This window comes from Acinonyx jubatus, chromosome A1 (assembly GCF_027475565.1).
Source record: "Acinonyx jubatus isolate Ajub_Pintada_27869175 chromosome A1, VMU_Ajub_asm_v1.0, whole genome shotgun sequence".
Taxonomy (NCBI): domain Eukaryota; kingdom Metazoa; phylum Chordata; class Mammalia; order Carnivora; family Felidae; genus Acinonyx; species Acinonyx jubatus.
In genome coordinates, this window is record NC_069380.1 from 372,147 (window position 1) to 390,986 (window position 18,840).

The 18,840-nt window shown below is 45.5% G+C and overlaps 1 protein-coding gene across 1 annotated transcript in view; it reads left to right on the plus strand.

Annotated features, from left to right (window-relative positions):
• The first annotated feature begins 5,666 nt into the window (after positions 1-5,666).
• ATP12A (ATPase H+/K+ transporting non-gastric alpha2 subunit) overlaps positions 5,667-18,840 on the plus strand; it is a 28,991-nt gene continuing 15,817 nt past the window's right edge. Inside the window, exons 1-11 of the mRNA XM_027064473.2 lie at positions 5,667-5,842; positions 6,508-6,663; positions 10,230-10,289; positions 12,723-12,926; positions 13,696-13,809; positions 14,776-14,910; positions 15,041-15,158; positions 15,413-15,681; positions 16,344-16,542; positions 16,691-16,800; positions 18,627-18,761. Of these exons, the coding sequence (XP_026920274.1) occupies positions 5,834-5,842; positions 6,508-6,663; positions 10,230-10,289; positions 12,723-12,926; positions 13,696-13,809; positions 14,776-14,910; positions 15,041-15,158; positions 15,413-15,681; positions 16,344-16,542; positions 16,691-16,800; positions 18,627-18,761 (1,509 nt within the window). The 5' untranslated portion in view covers positions 5,667-5,833. The remainder of the gene's footprint in view (positions 5,843-6,507; positions 6,664-10,229; positions 10,290-12,722; positions 12,927-13,695; positions 13,810-14,775; positions 14,911-15,040; positions 15,159-15,412; positions 15,682-16,343; positions 16,543-16,690; positions 16,801-18,626; positions 18,762-18,840) is intronic.

Below are 18,840 nucleotides of genomic sequence, written 5' to 3' on the forward strand. Positions count from 1 at the left end.
AGTTAGACCCTGCACTATTGTAACTGTCAATTAACTAAATGTAGTTTGTCCTGTTTTTCTGACTCTGCCTGTTTCCTAGAGTGTAATCATGCTGGTCTCATGTTAATTAACACATATTGCATTTCGGCAGCCAGTGGCTTTATTTCCTAAGGGGACACTTTGACAGCCACAATAAGATTGCCTATAAATGTACTAAGTGTTTTCTTTTGCCTTTCCTACCTCTGGCCTTCCCCAGCATCCAGATGCACTTTACAGAGCAGGTCTGACCCTTTGCTGTCTCCCCTGTGTGATGGCAGATAAAATTCCAGAATGTCCACTGCCAACTTACCTCTTAAGGGGACTTCCTGGCAGAATTTGCAGGCAAGCATCTGCCAGTTTTCTCCTGATTGTCCCTTGAAAGCAGTTTCTCATTTCCTCTACTTGTTTTTTTATTTCCTTGGATGTCTATGCAGAATGCCTAAAGTATCTAGGCATGCTTTGAACTCTTCACTGGGTTGTGGCATTGGCCACTCTTGTGCACCTTTCTGGATCAGCAAGAGCTAAGTTGGTCCTGCTGTAAATGAGACCAGGAATTCAGGCCGTGTTCCTTTTCTTTTTTTCTCCATTTGCTTCTTCAGTGAATTTTTGTTATTTTGAAGTGCTGAATCCCAGATTTGTTCTGAGAGTTAGACATGCTGACTTAAGATGCTGGCTTATCATAGACAATTTATGTAAAGTGTATGAGAGAGAAAGAGAGAGACAACCAAGTAAGGAAGTGTTTGTAATCTGTGCCTGGTTTACATCAAACACTGACCCCATAAGGACAAGGTCATCTCATGCACCCAAACACCAAAACTGGCATCTGACAAGGGACAGATCAGACATGGAAGTTGGGGGAGATCAACACAGTTGTATTAACTTTATGGAAAAAAAGGTCAAACTCTACATTTTACTTTTTTTTTATGAATGTAGATCTTCATAAATAATGAAGCACCTCTTCACTATTAGTAAATTGAAACTGATCTTTGTGGATGAGACAGACTGTGTCTCCTATGATGTCCCTTAATCCCATAGATCCCCTTTTCCAGCCCTTAGAACAGCTCAATTAACCATGGAAGCACAGGATAAATATAAATTTGTTGAGGCATAGAAAGGGGAGAGTCCCATAAGCTTCCCTAACTTGGATTGTGTAACTACCATTTGCTCTCTCCCTGGTTTCATTCCAAAGACTCTTGACAGAACAAATAAATTTTGCCTAAAATAACAGTTGCTTGGAGACTTGACATGCTCAGGGCATCTGAGTGCTAAAGCACATTTGACAAAAGCTGCAAGACACCTTGTTTAGAACCTGTTCACTGATAGGAAACTTGAATAAAGAGAACTGGGTTCAAGACTCATGTTGGGACAGTTGCAAGCCCAGTAACTTCAGAGTTAGGAGGGCTCTCCGTGTCTGTTCTAGAACCACTCATCTTTCTCAAAATGTGGTTTCCATTAGGCTACTCTCATCCTCAAGCGTTCCCTAAGGCATAATGATAAAGCCCAGCCCCTGCACAGTCCCATCTTAACAGCCAGACCTCCTGCTACTCCCTGAGAGAATCTGTCTGCTCTGGCTACCATTCTCTCACTGGAATGCTACCATTTTCATTCCCACCCCTTCGGTCATTGCAGGAGTGATTACCTTCCTCTTTCTTCCTCTCCCATAGCACTCATCACCCTCCTCCCTAGTTGTCTCAGATTACACAGCCTTCAAAATCCACTTGCACTTGCCCCCCCCCCCTTCAAGAGCACCCATCATTCCACTGCCTAGAGCTCACTGCTTCCTTGGTTCCCCTCTGGAATTCTACTGTCTGCCCACTGACTCAGTACTGGACCACTGCTGCCTTTGATATGTCTTTATATTAATATTCTAACCTGGAGTGATGTATCTTACCTCCTCAACCAGGTCAAAATCTATTTCAAAAGAAGGACCTGTCATGGCACTACACACACATCACTGGCCTCCAGTAAATATTTCAGGAATAAACAGTTATTGGAGTATCTGCTTTTGGCTCCTTAACTCTGAATATGGAAGCTGGTAACAAAGAGAGTAACACCCCAGTCACAGAAGAGGCAAATTCCTGCAAAATTAACCAAGTACCTTTCTATGAATAATATCCTTCACGTCATATGTGCTATGTGTCTTATATGTTACACACATATACATGGTTAAATTCCATGAGAAAGGTGAAGATGATTCAAATGGGAAAAATGTTTCACCCTAAGATTCAAAAACAAATTTAAGAACTTCAGAAGGCAGTCAATTTTTTTCAATCACCTATTAAAAGGAAAATGGTGATTTTTTTGAAAAAGGATCTTAGTACCCAAAATAAGTCACAGACAATAAACCCTAGTAACCTAATATTTTAGGGAGCTATATTCACAAGGGGGAAAAAACATGCCCTGTGGCATGCCCCCATGGCCCCACCTAAGGCCCCTGCAAGCCTTTTACCTACTTCTAAAATCACCCCCATCCACTCCAGTCATGGTCTTTAACAGCCTCAGGCAGGGCCATTATCATGGTATTGGTGCTTATTTCCGAAAGCAGGTTTCCTTTCTGCAGGTTGTTCAGATGCCAACCTCAGAGTTTCTTATACATGAAGAAATGAGGAAGCAGTGTAGCGGTGTGCTTGCCTCCAGTTTTGTTTTGGTTTTGGTTTTTCATTTTGACTCTAATCCAGACACCCTCATCCGTGCAGAAATGCAGCCTAGTCATAGCCTGGCACGATGAGTGGACACAGGTGTGTGGGGACTGCCTGTGTGCGTGGGACAGGAATCCAGGGAGAGGAAGAAAACAGTGGGCAGCAGTGGCACTGGCTGATCCTGATGTGAGGCAGGAAGTGAACCTTCCTCTTCCCATTAGCACCTGGATCCCCTTTTCTTCTGTTGAATCTTCACACTCACACTGCCTGGAGCCAGCTGGCAGATGTCCCTTTACCCAGGATTCTGCAGTAGGAGCGGGGGGGGGGGGGGGGGGGAGCTTCAGGGTAACAAACGTGATGCAGTAACACAAGGTCCAAACTCTGCCACTCTTTCTGCCTCCCTCCTACCTTTCACAGAGAGTGAAAAGGGACAGGAAAAAAAAAAAACTGAATAATTAATTCTAAGAAATAAAAATCTTGGGGTACCTGGGTGGCTCAGTTGGTTAAGTGTCCGACTCCAGCTCAGGTCATGATCTTACAGTTTGTGGATTCCAGCCCCGCATCGGGCTCTGTGCTGACAGCTCAGAGCCTGAAGCCTGCTTGGGATTCTGTGTCTCCCTCACTCTCTCTCTCTGTCCCTCTCCCATTCACGTTCTCTCTCTCTCTCTCTCTCTCAAAATAAATAAACATTGAAAATTTTTAATTAAAAAAATTTAAAAATCTTGCCATCTCCTTCATCTTACCTTTAAGCTCTTAAAGTGCTTAGAATCAATGCAATTTACTGCTAAATTATTTTCTGCTTGGGTCTTTTACTATTGTCTGTTCGTTAATTTTGCCTCTCCAACTCAAGTGTAACTTTCTTGAGGGCAGAGAATGACACATTTTAGTACCATTTCTCACCATTTCCCCCCCCCCCCGCATGTCTGTTATAGTTTCACATAAATTAAGTGCATTAATTGATTAAAATGAGCTAGGAGTAACTGCATATATTATGACAGCCTATCCCAAATATGTAATATTTATCAATGAGGACAGTCCTAAAAGAGCTTCTTGGCATGGATAGGCTTCCTTTGACAGACAGGAAAACCCAGCCTCAAGCAGAAGTTGCGACCATAGTATTTAGGCTGAGAAGGTGTCCTAAGTTGAACCCTGGCCTTTAGGGCCAACTCAAGAGAGGTCATTAGAATTGGGTGGAGTTCAGGGTACATTGCCCAGAATAGGATGCGTGATAGTCCCTGGGGCCAGAAAGAGGGGAGTCTGTGTTTCTGAGGGGAAATCCAGACTACAGTTCTATCAGGTGAGGACTACTCCAGGTGCCTGCCTCCCAGACGGACATTCTCCTCAAGAAATAATGGGATGTGTGGACTCTGGGGCAAGATGGCCAGCAACAGCAGAGCAGCAACAAGTCAGGGTGTGTGTGTGGAGTAGCCCTATTTGTCCTTTTTGGTAGAAGTCACACTCTAGGATACCTGATGGTATCAGAGTGTCACATGGGTCACAGCAGCAGTGGCTGAGACTGGCAAAAGCCAGGAACTCTGCAGGACCAGAGAGGTGCCAGAGAATTTGACAACGTTCTTTTTTGTCCAGTTTAGTAGTAACTAACACTTTCCCAAAATTGACACCAACAAGAGTAAACAGCAACCTTCTCTAGGAGGAATTGTCACAATTTGCTGATTTCTAAATCGATGCCATCACCTCTTAGCCTATTCCTCTCCCTACGTCCCTCTCTCTATCCCCCTAATCAAGTCAGAGTGAATCTGCATTTGCTTTGGAAGCTTGGATCACACTTGAGTTCAGGGGCATTTCTCCAGGCATCCTGCTTCTCTATTCCGTATCTGTCCAAGAAGGTAGAGCAGGGGCTGGAAGAGGTGACGGTGAGCCAGCAGCCACTTGGGCCCGCAAAGTCCCTTTTCTTGCATTCCCAGCAAACAGTGGTAATGTCAGCTGCACGAAAATTTTGCTTCTCCTTAGCCCTGTCTTCAAATTTTTCCTTTGAAGAACATTCTCCATGAGAGAAGGAAAGAGGGACACCATACAGACTTACTCCAGGGCGCCACTGTTGCTTGAGTTTGGACTAGAATTTAATATCCCCTCCAACTTGAAAGAACCCGAAATGTGTATGTGCGAACCAGGTGTCACCCGGGATTTTCCTGTCCCTTACCATTTAGTTAAGGAGTGAGTCATTGGTGTTGCCCAGCTCCACAGGGGTGTGTTGGGGGAGGGCGTCGGACTTCAAAGTCTGCCATTTTGGAAAGAAAATAAGAAAGGAAGGGGGGTGGGGAGGAAGGTAGGCGGCAAGGAAGGGACTTGCGTGTGTAGCATTGGCGGAAGGGGGAGACGTCTGTGCCAGTTACGGGGTGGGGGTGTTTGTCCGGCCTCAGCCCGCGGCTTCAGTTCTGCCCACGGGGCACAGCCAAGTCCCGGAGTCTCCCGGCTGCGCGGCTTCCTCCCATCTCTCCTCTCCACTTCCTGCCTCCACATTGTTTCAGAACTCCAACTTCTTACCCGGATCCCCGAAGTCATTCAGCTACGCCTCACAGCTCTCTCGGTTATTCCCAAATTCACCCTGACAGCCACATTCGCCTGTGGAAATCCACTCTCCGGTAATAAGTCGCCTCGTATGGCCAGACCTTCGAGAGCAGTTGCCGCCAGGAACCGCAATTCCCCCGTCTGCTTACAAACTTTTGCCAATTCCTTCGTTGGTAAGCAAATTTTAAAAGCAAAGCGGGTGAGGGTTTCCACCCCAGCTTGGACGAGGCCTCGTGAGCGTCCGGAGCTCGCTCGGCGGCGGGCCGCGTTGGGCCGACGGCGCTGCCCTTCAGGACCCCGCGCACCGGGCCAGGGCCCGCACCGCGCCCGGCTCCCGAGATAGAGGTCCCGTCGTGGTTTTCCGCGCCGGGGCCCGCGCCTGCGGCTTTCCCGCCTCCCGGGGCGTCCCGAGGCTGGCGCGTGGGCGGGGCGGGCGGCATTTAAGGCGGGCACCGCCTCCCGGCGGCAGCGGCTGGCGCTCGGCCGCGGGAGGTGCGCCTCGGGACCGCGCCGCTGCCGCCAGAGCCCGACGGGACCCCAGCCCTGCGCGCGCCTCCCGACGGGACCCCCCCCGCGCTGCGCGCGCCGCCGCCGCTGCCAGAGCCCAGACCCCGCGCCCGCCCGCAGGCGGCGCCACTAGCGGCGCCATGGTCAAGGTGCGTGCGGCCCCGGCGTCCGCCCGAGACCAGTGCGGTCGGGTGGAAGGCGAGGAGAAAGAGGGAGGGCGGGTCGTCTTTATTCTGCCTTCCTTCTGGCCTCTGCACGGCCCCTCTCCCCTCCTGCGGCTAGCTGGGGTGAAGACCCAAATCCAAACCTCGGGGGCAGGGGCCCCAGGGGTCCCAGGCCGGCTCCGATTCGGAAGGTGGAGCGGGGCGGGGGGTTAAGACCGCCCTGCCCGCGACTGAGGTTCATGAGCTCAGTGGGCACGCCGCACCCGAGAAGCGGGACTGACGGCCGGTGTGTCCTGTGGGGAGCAAGATACTAGGGCGCCCCTGGGGCTTCTTGGAGGGGTCATGTCTCCAGCTGGGGGGAGTAACTTCCCACCTTCCCCACCCCCAAGAGGGGTACCCTGAGGAGATGCTGGCAGGGCTGTGTGGCCTAGCCTTCCCTCTACACTGGAGGAGAGGAAAAGAAAGGAGTCCAGGAGTTGCTATTTGAAGGTGGGGGAGAGAGAACCTCTCCACAGTCTCGCCAGAGGAGAGAATGAAAGGTGCGAGGGAGGCTCCCTTCCCTGCCGGTCCCTGACCCACAGGGAGAAGAGCTTGACGCCTCTTCAGAAAACCCATCTTGGACCAATACTGCACCCCTGCTTTCCTTTCAGAAAACACTAGAAATTTACTCTGTGGAGCTCAGTGGAACGAAAGACATTGACCAAACAGACAAGGGGGATGGCAAGGAGAAGTACAGAGGCCTGAAGAACTGCTTTGAACCCAAAAAGAATCACCAGAAAGAGGAGCTTAAGAAAGAACTGGATCTGGTCAGTTGATTTGGTCCTTAAGCCAAATGGGTCCACCGAGTACTGCCCTTCCCCCTGAGAACTTGCCCCTATAACCTGCCTCTTACAAAAGAAAGATCAGTCTCGACGATTTGAAAATCTCCCTCCCCACTCCGCCATGAGATTTGTTTCCTTGTTTAAAATAAATGGCGTGATAATATCTACCCAGGGGTAGGTCCTGTGCAGGATTCCTGTATTCTGGTTGTAGGCACTCTGAGGGAAGAGCCTCTGATTCCAGTCCCCACAGGCACAGCCCAGACCTCTTTCCTTCCTGGCTGTTTCATTGAGACATAGGTGACCGATTGCCAGTTTTCAGCTGGTAAGGTAAAACTGTTGGAGCTGGAACCATGCAGGAGAAAAACCAAAACCACGAAACCTTGCTAGGTTTCTGGCTATGTATGCCCCATGAGAAAGAATAATTTCACTGGTAAGAATATTGGGCTTGGATTCACAGAACCTTAGGCTCAATTAAGTTCCACTTCACTGATTGATAACTGGGAGCAAACCACCTAGCTTCAGTGAAGCTCCATTTTCTTTGTGGAAAGTGGGAAATAAGCAATTTGCAGGGGTGAGGGGGAAAAGTGAGAAAAAAGTAAGAATATTGTGTAACTGATGCAATTTGTAGTTTAAAGTGTAATTTATAATTAGTCATTTTGTGATTTATGGAAGCCTGGTATTCCTGTTAAGGAGGAACTTTGGAATTATTAAAGCTGGCCACCATGGGAAAGACCTGCCTCAGAACTGAAATGTGACAGGTTACATCTTAGGAACGTCAAGGCGGAAACTTCCACACCAAGCCCGAAATTTGCTAGATTGCCCCTGCAGTTCACTGCAGACTTTAAAATTCTGTTATTGTTGGAGCAGATAGTAGTGGTGCAAGTTCATGTGGGCTAGCGAGCCAATTGTTAAATATTCAGGAATTTGGCAAGTTGGTTGACATTGGGTTCGCAGCTTGAAATTTGGCTATGGTGAGAAATCAGTGAATGCTATAAATCAGAGCTTTTAGTTTATTTTTCCTGGCAGGCTCGTTAAACATTCAGCAGCACACCACTAGGTATTTGTCCATGTATGTTCTGACAGTTAAGAACACAGCCCTGAAACTGGACTGACCCAAATTCAGATCCCAGTTTGATTGACATTCATTTCCTATTTTGAAAAACAGGAATTAAAAATGGTGCCTACCTGTTGAAGTCATTAGAGGGTTAAATGAAGTAAAGGAGGAGAAAGGCTTAGCACAGCACCAGACGATAGATAGCCATTCTTATTTCCTATGTATCTCTAGCATTTAGGATTGAAGGCAAATCTAGTCTTCCTTGAAATTGCTACTTACAACATGAACGTATATCCATTATGCCTGTTTACTATGAAGATAATCTCCCTTTTTTGAGCATTTTGTGAAGATGTATAATATAGGAAAATAATTTTTATGGTGTTAGCCAGTGTTCCCTGCTTCCCTGCTGAGAGAGGAACATCTTTCTTTCCCAACATTCTCACAAGAATCCTATAATTTCATTTGTGACAGCATACTTGGATGCCCTCTGGCACATTGGAACTTTGACAAGAACTAAAGTATCCCTGGCTTCTGAATAAACAGGCTGATTTATGACCCAAGCCTGAGCCACAGGATGATGCCCTGAGCTATTCTAGTGCCGGCCAGCAGGGTGCGCCAGAGGCACCCACCCCTCCTCCTCCCCCTCCCCCATGCTCTCATCCACAAAGTCAGGGATAAAGGAAGAGGAAAGGTATTCTGCCTCACACTATATATAGGCTCCTTAAAGTCTGAGTTCCATCCATGTGAACAATGGCTGTAATCACCTGTTACCTCTGTCTGCCCAGAACTTAGCACACTGTGCACAGAACTGTGTCTTAATCCTTTGAATCCCCAGCAATATCTTTCAATCATTAATATTAGTACAACGACTGAATGAGTAAAGCAGAATCTGGCTGAGGAAAGGGCAAAAAAATGTTGTAATTGGAAAATCTAATCTCTTACACAACATGTCACTTTTTTGCATGTACTTAAGAGAAGAGATGGTTCTTTCACCCATCACAGTATAAATCTTTGTTTCAGATGATCAGAGCTTAAAGAATCCTGAGTGCTGCTGCTAGGAATTTACCCAAGGGATACAGGAGTGCTGATGCATAGGGGCACATGTACTCCAATGTTTATAGCAGCACTTTCATCAATAGCCAAATTATGGAAAGAGCCTAAATGTCCATCAACTGACAAATGGATAAAGAAGTTGTGGCTTATACATACAATGGAATATTACTTGGCAATGCGAAAGAATGAAATCTGGGCTTTTGTAGCAACGTAGATGGAACTGGACACTGTTATGCTAAGTGAAATAAGTCAGTCAGAGAAAGAAAGATACCATATGTTTTCACTCATATGCGGATCCTGAGAAACTTAACAGAAGACCAGGTGGGGGGAGAAGGGGGAAAGAAAAGTTACAGAGAGGGAAGGAGGCAAACTATAAGAGACTCTTAAATACTGAGAATGAAGTGGATAATGGGCATTGACGAGGGCACCTGTTGGAATGAGCACTGGGTGTTGTATGGAAACCAATTTGACAATAAATTTCATATTTAAATAAAAGAATCCTGAGTGCTAGATTTTCTAGGTAGGGTGCAGGAGAGTTACTTAACCCTGGGTTTTCCAAGACAGGAAGAGGTTTCTAATCCTGTAGCCCAGTGGGTCTCAAGGGAAGGGAGAGGAGGAATTTGCTCCCAGGGGACATTTAGTAAGGTCTGGAAACATTTTTGGTAATCACAACTCCACGGAGGTTGCTAATAGGTGGCATATAGCAGGTGGAAGCCCCCCCACCCCCCCGCAACAAAGAGTTATTGGCTCAAATGTCCGTAACGCCAAGGTTGAGAAACTCTGCTTTAGTCTGATGATTCTATAACAAAATTAGCAAGTGTGGACCATACTGGTATTTATTTGGCAGATTGTTAAGTCTCAGGACTTCTCTAACAAGTGAACTCCCTGAGTCTCAAGTATTTGATTAAGGAAAGTCTTGCCTCTTCCTACCAGAGACTACCTGCCCAAAGAGGGCTGCACGGGTAATAAGTTGTGAGAATATATCAGATGGGTCTGGTTAGGTATAGCTCATCACCCTCAACTAATCCCAGAACTCAGGTCTGAACTAAGTATCCAGATCACTAGTATCTGGACAACAGAGAGGTATGCTAGAATTTGCATGTGCTGGAGAACAGATTGAGGTGAAATGCATTGCTTTGTTCATAAAAACTAAAGACAGTTATTATGTGGTAAATGGCAAATTAAGCCTGAACTCAAGGGATGGCCAGAAAATCCCCTGGCCAGTGAATCAGAAGAGCAAGCCTTTCTTGCAGCGAGACTCTCTCTTCCCTCACTGCAAAATAACCACCTGGCACAGAGGGTTTTTTCCTTTTCTCCCTCACTCCTGCCCCCCCCCCCCCATCCTCAGTGCTACTCTCAGTTTTCAGGGGCTGGTCTAAACTTAGTTTAGCATTTGTGTCTTTTGGAATTATCTAATGCACTCTCTTCTTTTCACGGACTTCAGGATGACCACAAACTCAGCATTAAGGAGTTGGAAAAGAAATATGGTACAAACATCATTACAGTAAGTCATCAGGGGACTGGGGATCAGGAAGACTGGGACGGAACTATACAAAGGACTGTACAAAGCTGTGTGCTTAGGGTGTGTGGAAAAGTGGATGGCATCTTTAGGATGAAGCAGCAACTTTGAGAATGCCATTCACCTACATACCCAGCATGTGAGAGGGGGCTGGTTAACCTGAAGAGCTGGCGGGGCTGAACCACGCCCCAAGTCAAGCCCCTCAGCTGAGCTGGATGCCTGGCTGTAAACAATCTTTTGGTTATAACTGCAGGAAAGCTGTGGTATCCCCAGGAAGACTCAGACACGTCTTTATGGTCGTGGTCAGAGGCAGAGATTACTTTTAACCTCCATGTCCAGGAAGTATAATGGTCTTATCAAAGAGTGGGGAAAACCAGTGTTAAAAAGCAAGCATCCAGAGTGACAGTCTTAGAACCCTGCTTGTCTGCCTTTTCCTCTGAGAAGAGCACACAATGGTGTGCTCCAAGGCATCTAGCAAATTCCCCCATCACAGAAGGACTGCTTCAAATTCAAATTAAATTTCAAAAGTTTTGGTGTCTTGACATCAGGAGATTTGGAAACATCTGTTGAAGGCAACAAAAAGAGCTATGTGCACCGCACAGGACGAGCAGTGAGAGGGGCAGAGGGACAGGTGATCCCTGGTCTCAAGGAGTTAGCAGTCCAGTAAGGGATGCAGATATATAGGGGAGTATCATAACATCCAGTCTGTTCCACTTAGATGGCAAAGATAGGTTTAAACAGTGTGCTGAGTGACCTATTCTGACCAGAGGAACCAGGCTCCCTGGATGGAGCAGTGCGTAAATCAGGATATAGGAGGATTCAGGTTTAAGTTAGCAGAGTACCCAGGAGGCTGGAGAGGACAGGGTATGTTTGGAAATCAGTCTGGGGTTTCTGGGAGCTAATGTGTGTGGAAAGGGGAGAAGAGGGATAAAAAATAAGGCTGGGGAGTGGTAATTTGGGTGAAACTATCAAACACTTCCATATTAAACTAAGGAATAAGGACTATATTAGTTGTACTTACACACAATTTCTAAACAGGGAAGTGATTTGAGTAAGATTGGTTTTCAAAAAGCAATTCTGGTAGAAGATAGTAGAAGATATATATAGATACAGATAGGTAGATTCTCGTAGAAGAGAGAGAGAAACAGACAAGCAATTCTGGTGGGAGATATATATAGGTATCGGTAGGTAGGTAGATAGATATTTTTTTTTAAGTGGGAGATGGAAGGATCTAGTAGAATGAGACAATCACTCAGGAATACAAAATGAGGAACCAAAACAGGGCAGTAGCAGTAAGATGGGAAAGGAAGGGGGCAGATTCAAGAGACATTTCAAAGAAATAACTCGTAGAACTTTGCTTTGCTGGAGTTTTTGAACAGATCCCTGATCCCAGTTACCAAGGTAGAAAAGCAGGAGGAGGAGGAGATTTGGTCAAGTGGTGGACAGGGCCATGGCAGGGAGCTGGGGGCCGAGAGATTAGTGAAGGCCATAAGAAGGAGAAGGTGGTAAATTTTATTTGAACTATACTACAAGTTGGTGGCTCCAAATCTAGTTATTCAGCAAATACATGAGCCTCTATTACAGAAGAAGCAGTACACCCTATAAAAGACACAAAAATGAATAAGCGTAGTCTTTAAACTATCCTTTAAGTAGCTTACAATGTATTAGGGAGAAAAAGTAATGACAAGACTTTCTCCACAAAGGATAGTTTGTGGGGGGAAAAAAAGCCTTATGAATCACAATACACGATTTCAAGGTGGTGGAGGGGCCTGTGTGCACCTGTGGATGGCACGCTTACCAGGAAAGGCTTCTGGCAAGAAGTGACTGCTGATGTGGGCCTCAGGGGTTGGTAGGATTTATAACACTTAAGATGAGCAAGAACTTAGAACTTGGGGTGGATATATAGAAAAGCAGAAAGACACCAGACTTAAGGATGAAAAATTAGCCCAATAGAGAATATTTTCTGGATAATTACTACATTGCCCTTAACCCTGGTGATTAGCTTTTATATTTCAAATCCTCCTTAGCCAAGTTACTCCTATCTAGAGTGTAGTATAATGGCTCTGAAGCCAGGTTGCCTGGTTCAATCTGGTAGTACCATGTACTAGCTGGATGAGTTAACCTCCATATGCCTCAAATTCTACATCTGTAAAGTGAGGATAATAATGGTACCTTCTTCAGAGAGTTATTTGGAAGAGTATATGAGCAAATATATGGAGTACATCGCTTGGCTGATAGCACTAATATTAAATATTCTTTTTAAAAAGGTGAGGGTTGGGGGAGAGGAGGCATCATCTACTTTTCCCGGGTCCTCCTTGCACATGGTTAACTGCTACCCACAACCTGCAGAAAAAATGATGTCCAACCTCAGAGAAGAGAAATGTCTAATTCCTATTTGTTTTTGCTTGGCTTTCTCAGGGTCTTTCTAGCACCCAAGCTGCTGAGCTCCTGGCTCAGAATGGTCCCAATGCCCTCACTCCTCCCAAGGAAACACCGGAGATCATCAAGTTTCTCAAGCAGATGGTGGGAGGGTTCTCCATCCTTCTGTGGATAGGAGCCATCCTGTGCTGGATTGCATATGGGATCCAGTACTCCATGAATAAGTCCTCATCCCTAGACAATGTAAGGGGGCCTCTTTCTAGGGTTTGCTAAACTAGTAATGGGAAAACAATCATAAAATAAGGCCTTTGGTGGGCAGAGCTGGAATCAGGAGTCTACACTGATCACTCACTGTGAGGGTTTGGGAAAATCAAGAATTTTACCAGCTATAAAATAGAAATTGTAGCTAACTTTCTGATGTCTGAGGGGCAGCATGAGGCGTGAATTTAAAGAGAGAAAGAGGGGCACTCTAAGTTCCTAAGGGAAAAAATATCTGTATCCATATGAAATATTTTGGGGTTCTCTCACCTCAGAGCTAATTGTCTCCCTTTAACATGGGGAGCATCTATGCCTGCTGATAACTGAGTACCAAAACCAAAAAACTGAATTGGCCAACATGATGCTAAGAGAAAGAAGCCAGATGCAAAAGGCCATACACTGTATGATTCTGTTGATATGAAATGTCTAGAATGGGTGCATCCTAGAGACAGAAAGCAGATCAGTGGTTGCCAGGGTTGGGGGGTGGGAGTGGGAAATGACTGCAACTGAGTACTAGGGATCTTATTGGGGCGATGAAAATGTTCTAAAACTGTATTGTGGTGATTGTTGCAAAACTGTAAATTCATTAACAATCGCTGAATTATGCACATTAAATGGATACATTTTGTGGCCTATAAATGACACCAGAATACCACTGCCATATCTCTTGCCTTCCCATGGAGAACTCTATCCCTAGGACCTGACTCACTCCTGATGCCTGTTCTTCTGATCGATGCTTCTCCTCCTTACCCAGGCGTACTTGGGCTGCGTGCTTGCCTTGGTTGTTATTTTAACGGGGATCTTCGCTTACTACCAAGAAGCAAAAAGCACCAACATCATGGCCACCTTCAATAAGATGATCCCACAGGTGGGTAGCAGCCATCCCTCTCTGGTCTCCACATGACTTCAGATGAGGAAGCACCAGATGAGGAGGAGAGTGAGGTCTCTGAGGCAGAGAGTCTGTGCTCCACCATTTGCTGTCTAAGTCTTAGGCAGTCCCTCTGAAGCCCCACTTCTGCACAGAGTTTTGAGATGATCAGGGAAGTAGGACACAGGAAAATGCTTAGTCGAGAACAAAGCACAGAAGCATCAATCATCACACAACATCTTCTATTACTGCTCATGAGCTTTGGTGGACTGTTCAAACAAAAGTAATTCAGGGGCTTCCAAGAGTGAGCTGTAGAAGTTCAGGAGTGTTCCCTGGTAGCCAAGGAGGTCAACCTGCAATTCTTCATCTGTGACCCTTTTTGCACCCATTTTGGAGCCTCTCTGCACATTGTCCCAAACTGCTCTTGGTGAGGGAGGCCTGCTGCTGCTGTCTTCCCACAGGGTCCCGTGTTAGGTGTCCTCTAGGGAGACCACACACCACTGTCAGCACAGTAGGAAAACCATGCTGCCCCTGGCCCATGGAGCTGCCAGCTGGAGAGGGTTCTGGATGGGATCATCTGTGCTAAGAAGTGGGAGATCTGCCTCCCACTCCATTAAAGTTTTCCTGATCTGAGCAAGATTACTAAACCCTTTGGCTCAGGCTTCAGGGCTCTCCCTGCACATCCCATCCAAGATCACTCAACGTTAATTGTCCCTCTTACTGTCATGCCCAGGGCTGTCAGTTTGTTATATCTGCCCACAACAGCATATTCTGGTTCCAAGAACTCTCTAAGAGTTCCTCCTTAAGAAACAAGAGATCTTAGTATGTTCAGTTCCTAGGTACAAGTCTTTGGCTTCCAAGAGCTGTGGCTTCCATGGCCTGCATTCCCAAGACGTGGGAAGGTGCAGATGGAGGAGCACTGGCATCATTCCAGGATGAGTTGTCTACCACTGTTTTCCTTTGCAGCAAGCTCTTGTCATTAGAGATTCCGAGAAGAAGACCATCCCTGCAGAGCAACTAGTGGTGGGAGACATAGTGGAGATTAAAGGAGGAGACCGGATCCCTGCAGACATCAGGTTGTTGTCTGTTCAGGGCTGTAAGGTAAGCATCACAGGGAACCCCAAAGATCACGCTCGAAACTAGTTGCCATTATTTTGTCTTTCCAGGTCTCAGTGTAACTGTGACAGGAACAAAATGCCTAGTCTTCAACTTTTTTCAAAATTTCTTCTAGGTAGATAATTCATCTCTCACTGGGGAATCGGAGCCCCAAGCCCGCTCCTCTGAGTTTACCCATGACAATGCCCTGGAAACAAAGAACATCGGCTTCTATTCTACAACTTGTCTGGAAGGTAAGTCCAGCTGTCTCTCAGGACCACATGCCCCACCCATCCCCCTTCTCCCCCTTAGGTTTTATGTTCTTATCTCTTTACCACCTCTTGCTACAAAGCCTTTCCAAGAGAAAACATGGAACTGAAAAGCCCAGAGAACTTTGTAATGTCATGTGCTAATTGATCGTGTAAGCCAGCAAAGAGAGGACTGTAAATGGGCTGCGGTCCCCTTGTAGCTGAGGACTCCTGGAATAAAATGTCTACTTCACCTGTAGGCACAGCGACTGGCATGGTCATCAACACAGGCGACCGCACCATCATTGGTCAGATTGCCTCTCTGGCTTCAGGAGTTGGAAATGAGAAGACACCCATTGCCATTGAGATTGAGCACTTTGTTCATATTGTGGGAGGAGTGGCCATCTCCATTGGCATCCTTTTCTTCATCATCGCAGTGTCCCTGAAGTATCATGTCCTGGACTCCATCATCTTCCTCATTGGCATCATTGTGGCCAATGTGCCTGAGGGTCTCCTGGCCACTGTCACTGTGAGTCCATGCTGCTAGGTGGCCTATACCCTGACCCTGGTAACCCTTAGCATTCTGCTGTGCTGGGTGAGCACCCACCATAGACTGTGAGTCTCCTCCGTCTTCAGAGCCACACTCCCTCCCTGTCAGGGATACCATGGGACATTCTGAATAGACTGTTTCATAGACAAAAGGAATTGTGATATTGTTAATATTCAAACGCACTGTCCTAGAAAACGTTATGTTTTCATTTTCAGGAGATGTATCTGCAAATTGCACATATTATCTTCCTCCTTAAGATCTAGATAAGACAAACTCAAACTACCACCACAGATTTTCAGGAAGCCTGATGCCTTCTCTACGTTTTCATATTTCTTAAAAAGAAAAAAAATATCCTTGGCAATTTCTACAACTGAGGAACTTAGGCATATTACTTACCTCCTAAGTTTAATAAAAGGATTGTGGCATATAGGTCTTTATGTGGTTTATCAGGCACTGGGTCAGCTTTGCTGCATCTGTAACTATACCTCTGTTCTGCAATCAGTTCAGCTCCAGCTGCTTCTATGTTCTGGAGCCCAAGTTCAAAATGATAATTTTTCTCAAAGCTTCTCTCTCTCTTTCTCTCTGTCTCTCTCTATTGGTCTCTTTCCCTCTGTCTCTCTCTCTCTCCCTCCCCGGTCTAGGTGACTCTGTCGCTGACAGCTAAACGGATGGCCAAGAAGAACTGCCTGGTGAAGAACCTGGAGGCAGTGGAGACCCTTGGCTCTACCTCCATCATTTGCTCAGACAAGACTGGGACTCTGACCCAGAACAGGATGACCGTGGCCCATCTGTGGTTCGACAATCAGATCTTCATAGCTGACACCAGTGAAGACCATTCAAGTAAGTCTTCTGGAACATTCAGTGGGGCCTGAAGTTGTGGACTTGAGTAGAGGAGGCCGAGCAGAATGTGGTTGCAGTCTCAGAGAATTGTTTGAATAGTATGGGTATTAGGCCTACCACCCCCAGGATCCACTGTTCTGTTTTCCAGACCAAGTCTTTGATCAAAGCTCTGGAACTTGGGCCTCCTTATCAAAGATAATAACATTGTGCAACAGAGCTGAGTTCAGACCGGGACAGGAAAGTGTCCCCATCATGAAGGTAAAGTTTCAGCATCACTCAGTCTTAAATCACAGCCAGTTTGAAGTCACTTTCTCCATTCTGATTTGGTGCTTGAATTAAATCTCTCAAACTGTGTAAAGTTTGTACCAGTAAGAACAAGTCTGACTCACAAGACCCGCAGAAAATTTTCTTCACTCTAAGTAGCTTTCAGAAATCACAGAGATGTCTAAAAGTCCTCAGAACATTGATTTGGTCTTTTGAAAATTCTGTCTCATTCCTGAAAATGGATATGCCTTTAAGGTACTTTCCTTAAAGTAGATATAATTAAAGTTTCTTTATTACATAAATGCCATTCACTTTATTACTTAAATCCATTCACTGAAGTTTAAAATATAATTGGATGAAAATAGAAGGATTGACCTTAGAACGTATTCCTCTTGGAAGAAGATGGGGTTCTAAGGGGTCCTGGAATGTTGGAATATACAAAAACAAACTTCTCCCTCCCCCTCCTTCCTTCCCTTCCTCCTCTCTCCTCTCCCCTTCTGCTTCTCCCTCTCAGTGAGTTCTCCTGGCTTTTCTGTTTGCCATCTGTTTCCTTCATTGACTCTTGCTCTTTCTTATACTTTTTATTTGATTGGTTTCTTTCTCTATCAGACAGCTCATCAATTCTCTTCTGGGCCAATCACTTCTCTGCCCATATCTTTCAAATCCTCATCTCCAATTCTGATTTCTCACCCAAACTCCATGGATCTTCAGTTAGTTTTGTGTTTCCACTCAGAAGTTTTGCCATGTTAGACTCTCAACAAATTATACTTCTCACCTTCCACATGTGCCCAACCTGGCTCTAAATCACTCTCTTGTCCAAAATTTGCCTACTTTTTCTATGACATAACCATTTTACTTGTCATTCAAGCCAAACCTTTTGGAAGTCTTCTTTAATTTTCTTCATTCCTAATATCTAGTGAATCATCAAGTCCTATTATTCTTGCTTCAAAAATATCTATAATTTTATATTTATATTATCACTAGTACCTTATATCTAATTAATTATACCAACCTCTTTTTTTTTTTAACACTAACTTGTTGATACAAGTTAGTATTATTTTTTTTTCAACGTTTATTTATTTTTGGGACAGAGAGAGACAGAGCATGAACGGGGGAGGGGCAGAGAGAGAGGGAGACATAGAATCGGAAACAGGCTCCAGGCTCTGAGCCATCAGCCCAGAGCGCGACGCGGGGCTCGAACTCACGGACCGCGAGATCGTGACCTGGCTGAGGTCGGACGCTTAACCCACTGCGCCACCCAGGCGCCCCAATTATACCAACCTCTTAATTAGCTTCCATGATTCCAGTTTGTCCCTTCCCCAGGTCTTTCTTCCGTGCCACTAATTTTCCTTAAAGACTTCATTAGATGAACTGCTTCACCTAACTTTGCTCAAAAACTTTCTGTGCATCTCTGTTTTTGACTTCTCAAGTTTTAGACCTTGACTGCCATATCCACCTGTATGTCCAGAATATATACCGAACTCTTCCATTTCATGCCTTCTTTCATGACATTCTGGTTTCCAGAAGGCTTTCTTTTGCACCTTTATCTCTTGGTAATCCATCCGTCTTTCAAAACTAGTTCATATCTGCTTTTTTCATGAGACCCTCCAGCTCTCTCAGAGCTCTGTTTTGAACTTGCCTAATGCCAGTAGGCAGCACCATTCAGTTTAACACTTTTACCATGCTTCAGTCAGTGGCTAATTGTGGTGTAATCATTTGTTAGATGGTAAGCTTAACTAGGCTCTATGCTGGCTCATTAAATATGATCACAAAAGAACCAGATTATGTGCTGCAAATATTTGTTATCTATTGATTCTCAGAGAGTTGTCGTTGGAGATGCCTCAGAAACTGCTCTTTTGAAGTTCTCGGAGGTCATTTTGGGTGATGTGATGAAAATTAGAAAAAGAAACCACAAAGTAGCTGAAATCCCTTTTAATTCAACCAATAAATTTCAGGTGAGTTTTTCCTCACAACCGAATCTTTGCCATCACTAGACGGCATTTCTAGCTGTAAGTATCCTTTGGTTAGTGTATA